Raw genomic sequence first — 5,694 nt, 5'->3', positions numbered from 1 at the left:
AGGAATGATTTTTTTTTCTCTTATTTTTAACTAAATATTCAACTAATTGCTGAGAAGTGAAAAATGGGTATTTGCTGCTGCAGAGTCTGAAGTTTTTAAAATACCGTTCAAGTGGTGGCTGCTTGGAACTCGGGTACCCTGTGAGCAAGCACATTACCAGTGGGCAAAGCTTTTTTAAGTGAAACAAGATCCTTTGTACCGAGGCTTTTAATGACTGTGGAGCATAAATGAACACAGAATCTGATCACTTGGTAAAATATAGACAGTTCTGCTGCCTTACCTGATTCTCTGTGGAGCACAACGTTAATGATGTATTTAATTGAACCCTTTGATGCGAAGCCACTGCTAGGAGTGAATGAACTAGCAGCTGCACTGTGCTTCTCTGTGAATGCCTGCAGAAAAGAGAGAGAAATCGTGGTGTCTGTCTTCTCCTGTGCAGTGCTCTGTTTCTGTGCTTCATTTGGTATCCAGTCTTCTGGGCTTTCCTTTTTTTGCTCCCATTCTAATGGCAGTTTAGCAAAATTCTTTGGACAAGACTGGAAAAGGAAACTGAAAGTCGGGAGATTCCCCTCTTTCCTCCCCGCCCCACTCTGATTTCTCATCCTCCTTGATTTCAGTACCATGGTCTTGTAAAGGGTTATCTCCTGGGAGAGGAACACACATGTTCATGGTTTAGCCACTTACCCAGCTCAGGTGAGTGCTTAGTCATGCCTAGCACATGCCTGTAGACTGGTCTTGAGAATGCTGGTTCTCTGTATTACCACTTCTTTCACTGGTGAAAGAGGATTTTCCAGAACTATCATCCAGATTTTCTTGATGCTCAAAAATATACAAATAACAGTTATGCTCACAGCAATATAGGGGAAAAGAATGTGTTTAGATAAAAAACTATTCAGACTGGCAAAGACTAAGAATTCCTGTGCCGTCTGGATTTTATTACTCAGTCTTTTAGAAGAGGAGTAAAAAGGCATTCAGATAAATTCTTGTGAAGTTCAGGACTGAAGCTGGTACTGCAGATGTTTGATTTATAGTAAGCTGGTCATGCGTTACTACTGGGTTTTGAGTTTGCCTGATGGGTAGTGGGATCTACTTGGCCTATGGTGTGGTTCTGAATTTTTTCTATGAATGTGACAGGGCAGAAGGGGTGAGATTAAAAAAATGCCTCTGGCCTGAGGAAATCAGAGAATATTCAACTCAACGTTGAAGAGAACAGTAGAAGTGTGTAAGACCTAGCCTCTTCTACTGTGTTCACACTCATTTCGTTAGAGGAGTAGGTAGAAAGGTTAACTTGTGGTACAAGCACATCCAAAAGATACTGCAGTTCCCAGTAAAGCTGCTCTTTTTTAGCTGTGGTTGAGTTTCTTTGATTTATGATAAAGGTGAGGAACCTCCCTGACAACTGAAGATATTTGCGAATTCCAGTGCATCTTTATTCGGAAAAACACATTGCAAACACACAGAAAGTATATGTCACTTTATCCTCTCTGTACTGAGAAGACCCTTCTTTACCCCCCAAAATCCTTTAAGTACGTAATGTCTCACATCTCTAGGGCTAGCTGAAGGGGGAGTGTCAGCTAGAATTTGAGAAGAACTGGAGGTACTGCATTGCCATAATGCAAACAACATGATGAGAGTGCTTTCACTATTTTGGAGCTTCTGAAGTGCTGTCTAGAAAATAGTACTTTCTGCCAGTATCCAGTGTGACAGCTTGCTGTCTTCCTGTTTCCATACTCAGCATAATCAATAGACAGAAGCTAGATAAAGCTGCAGAGAGAAGGACTGGGCCCCTTCTCATCTTGGAGACATGTTCTGGAGAAGGGAAGGAAACGGGGAAGAGAGACACTTCATTCTGTACTGGTTTGATGTCAGTAAACCTGACAATCATGCAACAGCAATATCTGACTGTGTATTTCTGGCTGCCAACCTATGCTCATTGTAATCACGTTTTGCTGGGGAAACACAAAACTTCATGCTCAAGAAGCTTATCACCTATTTAGGTCTTTTATCTTTGGCTGCATGACAAAAATAAAGTGACAGTGGCAAAAATGGTTTCTGCCTAACGGCTGTCTGACGTGTATGTTTTCCCGTTTCTATCTGCCTGCCTCCTTGTGCTGTTCCTCGAAGATTCTGTCTTTTCCTGGCCTTATATTGCTGACTTCTAAACACATTTCAGAGCTCTTTCGCTAGTATTCATTATAGCAAAGGGAAGCGCAAAAAGACTCAGTCTTAGTTCGGCGTTGCCAGCTGTACAGCACACAGTAGCTGTTACCAGTATAATAACTGTCCTTATGTTAGCAGTTGTAAAGCTGGACATATTGGTGTGATTCACTCAGTTAGTCTGCTCAGAGAGTTAATGGATTACAGTAATTACTTCAGTCGTCTATGTTTTGGTAGTGTTCCTTGGTGCCCCATTCTAGTGCTGATTAATGGTGTTCTGGAGAAATTGAAGTAGTGCCTGTGAGTGGAAGTAGCAGGAAAGAGGATACGACTGCTTCAAGTCTTGGTGCTGAGGTTAGATTAGATTAAATTTTTGCATAAAAGACAAGCAGTTGTTTTAAGGAAAAGGTTAATAGAAATTGCTAGGGAGGCAGAGTGAAATGTTTTTAATAACTTTTTTTTCTTATGTTCCTTTTACTTTAAGCAGTCTAATTTATAGCAACAAGCTCCCAACTTCTTCCCCTCTCCCCTCAAGTTCCACTAGTCAGGAGGTGTTTCCAGTTTTCACTGGCACTTGAGAGCAAGCCTTGAATAGTCAGTGAAAGTCCTTATAGTGCAGAAGTTGTATTTAGACACGTGATTGTATCCCTAGGTTTCAGCCAAAGCAGGGTATTGTGTAAAGCAAATATAACTGTGCTGCTTGCTCTCTAGAAAATAGCTTTGATGGTTTACAGCTCTGTTAAAGCCCAAAGTTACTCTTAGCTAATAAACTTCTTTCAACAACTTTCTGCAGCCATCGTCACCACGTGCTTCACGATCAAGAAGTTGACAAGAGAACTTGTGTTCCCATGAATCACCTCTGGGAGCAGCAGGCCCCCTATACTGTGTGCAACAGCTCCCTTTCCGAATACGGTGTCTTAGGTAAGTCTCGGGGTGACCATCTGACAGACCTGCTTGTGTTTTTATAGGTCTCAAACTGGATGTAGGAAATGACTGCTAATTAAGAGGATTTTTTTTCAGATTTTGCTTTAATGTGGTTAAGTCTTCTGGGTACAAAGTTTTACCTTGTTACTTGAGTTTGCCAAGCCTCAAAAAAAACCCCAAAAATGTCTCCTTCTGCTAGTGACATGTAATAATAAACAAACTCTGCCTTTGCTGTATTTTGACATCATCACATTCGTAACAGATTTGTCAGGTGTGAGCCAGGAACTGCAGAACAGGGGCCTCAAATCCAATCGAAACGCCTAAGCTGACTTCTCCTCACCACCTGAAAACGTAGTTCTATCAGAAGATTCAACAAATTTACCCCATTCACTGTAAGATTTGTCCCTTATTGTCTTCTTACCTTGAAGGGTTTTTAAAGAATCATTGTGGTATGAACTTTAAGCCAAACTCTTGAGGTTTTTTTCCTACAGTGTATTAGGACTGGTCTTGGTTTTCATGCATATTTTAGTTTTAACACTTTAGGATAAATTAAAAATTAGAGGGGAAAACTTCAACTGGGTGTGTGTTTGTGTTCATTGTTTCTTTTCTTTGTTTTCTTTAATTTTTGAACGTGTTGCCTGTGGTATCAGGCATATGAGCTTGCAGGTTTCAGTGTGCTCGCAGTGCAAAACTTCCTGCACTCTTCACACAGTGCACCTATTTGTTTAGACAGCTTCGAACCTGCTTGTACTTCAGAACTAGAAACTGGGAGGTTTAATTAGCTTTCAGTGGAAAAGTCACAGAGTATGCTATCATTGGTCTTACTTGTATTCAACAGGAAATTACGTACAAGATGAATTTTGATGATTAACATAGCTATACAAGAAGCAGAGTTCAGCAAGAAAGAGAAAGGAAAAAAAGCTTAAAACAGTTATATATGAAACAGGTATCAATGCTCGCTCTCAAGTTCTGGCTTCTCTTAAACAAGCAGCCCCACACTTCACAATTGTGGGAAGCAGTGGAAAGGATACACGTGTTGTGGTTGGTCTTGGCAATGCTGGAAACTGCACCTCATGTTTCCTCAAAATGGGAAGAACTGTCAGTAAAATCAGGGACGCTTTGTAATACAAACAGAAAAATCTATTCTAGCTTTATCTGAACTGCTATTCTGAATGTGCTATTTCAAGAAAATAAATTCTTGTTAGTGATAGCATTTATCATAGTGAATTATATTTCTGGTGCTGGGCAGACATTTTGCCTTCAGCCACAGAGAATGGATAACCTCCCTCTACACGATGAGGGTGGCAAGAGGAATGTGGAGCACAAAGCAGATACATCTAATAATTCATCAAATATGTTATTGATTCTATGGATAAATAATGGAATATTGTTCCATATCCATTTCAGAGCTAGTGTGAAGGAAAAAGATGAAACATTGTAGTACATAAAGATGGCAATTGATACTGCTTGCTATTGCAGAAATATTTGATCATGTAGTCATTTTCACATATGCTACATATTACCATATTGCTAATATTACTAAAATAAAAATTAAAGTGGTGTTAAACTTTATAGTTAGAGCATGGGCTGAATATCTTTTTTAGGTATTTTTAACTCTGTGGCCAAATTGGTGTGAACAGAAGTTTTTATGTCTATAAGCTAATACATAATAACATGTAAATGTAAACTGTATAGGAGAGTGTAAGAGAGGATGTGTATAAATGTAAGAAAAATAATTGGCTTAGATAACAAGCAAGAATTTAATTCAGAGAATGATTTTGTTTCCAATTTCTGATTGTTTGATCTGGGGTTTCTTAACTTGATGCTATTTACAGTAAATAGTGTATCCCAGTGTGAAGGTGACAGATGTCGGGATATGGTTGAAGTAAGATTTTTTTTCCACAAGTTATACCTCAATAGGTCTAGGAAGCCTAGTGTTGATATAGCATGAAAGGCAATTCTTATTGCCACAATTCTGTTTAAAAACTTAACCAAGTAGGTTCGCTTTCTTGGTCTCATCCTGCTCACTGTCACTCTTTCACCTTCTCCAGCAGCAGAAATGTGAAAGTTGATTTAATCATTGTTCACTGAATACAAGTAATAGAGCAAAACAGGCATTTGTTGATAGACTGAAAACAAAAGTACTATTTCTGTGCAATTCTGCTTCATCAGAGGTGATGACAGATTTTTTTAAAATTAATAATATTGATATTTTTAATTTTTAAGAACTTTAAATCCCTTATGTCTGAGGTGTTTTCTAACAGTAAAGAAGATAAAATTGATAGAAATAGTTGATAAGTGATGATGATTTTTTTTTTAATTAAAAATGCCGTGTTTCTATGTTGAAGTGATTTTATAATTAAGCTTCCTTTCCCTTGTCAGCTTTTACATATTAACCTTTTCCAGCATGTTTACCTTTGTTGTATCCATAGAGAGACAGTGTTGGGATAAGCAGCAATGTGTGGACATGTCTCTTCTAGTTAAGCAACTCAGTCAGAGGAGCTGTTGGAATTGTTACCTGTTTGGTTGGTAACATCATTATGATCTTTAGAAGAAGGGGCAGGCATCTCAGGAGGAGTATGGGGCTACAGTGAGGCTGTGCAGGGAGGAAAT

General features: G+C 38.9%; 1 protein-coding gene across 1 annotated transcript in view; it reads left to right on the top strand.

Annotated features, from left to right (window-relative positions):
- The window catches only part of LOC104536406 (2-oxoglutarate dehydrogenase-like, mitochondrial), a gene marked incomplete at its 3' end in the record, with an annotated part of 32,533 nt that extends 29,455 nt beyond the window's left edge, over positions 1–3,078 (top strand). The window contains exon 15 of the mRNA XM_010179000.1: positions 2,951–3,078. Within this exon, the coding sequence (XP_010177302.1) occupies positions 2,951–3,078 (128 nt within the window). The remainder of the gene's footprint in view (positions 1–2,950) is intronic.
- Positions 3,079–5,694: the final 2,616 nt, after the last annotated feature.

This window comes from Mesitornis unicolor, unplaced genomic scaffold (genome assembly GCF_000695765.1).
Source record: "Mesitornis unicolor isolate BGI_N332 unplaced genomic scaffold, ASM69576v1 scaffold6912, whole genome shotgun sequence".
NCBI lineage: Eukaryota > Metazoa > Chordata > Aves > Mesitornithiformes > Mesitornithidae > Mesitornis > Mesitornis unicolor.
Note: the sequence above shows the minus strand (reverse complement) of the source record. Positions and strands in the feature narration are given on the sequence as shown.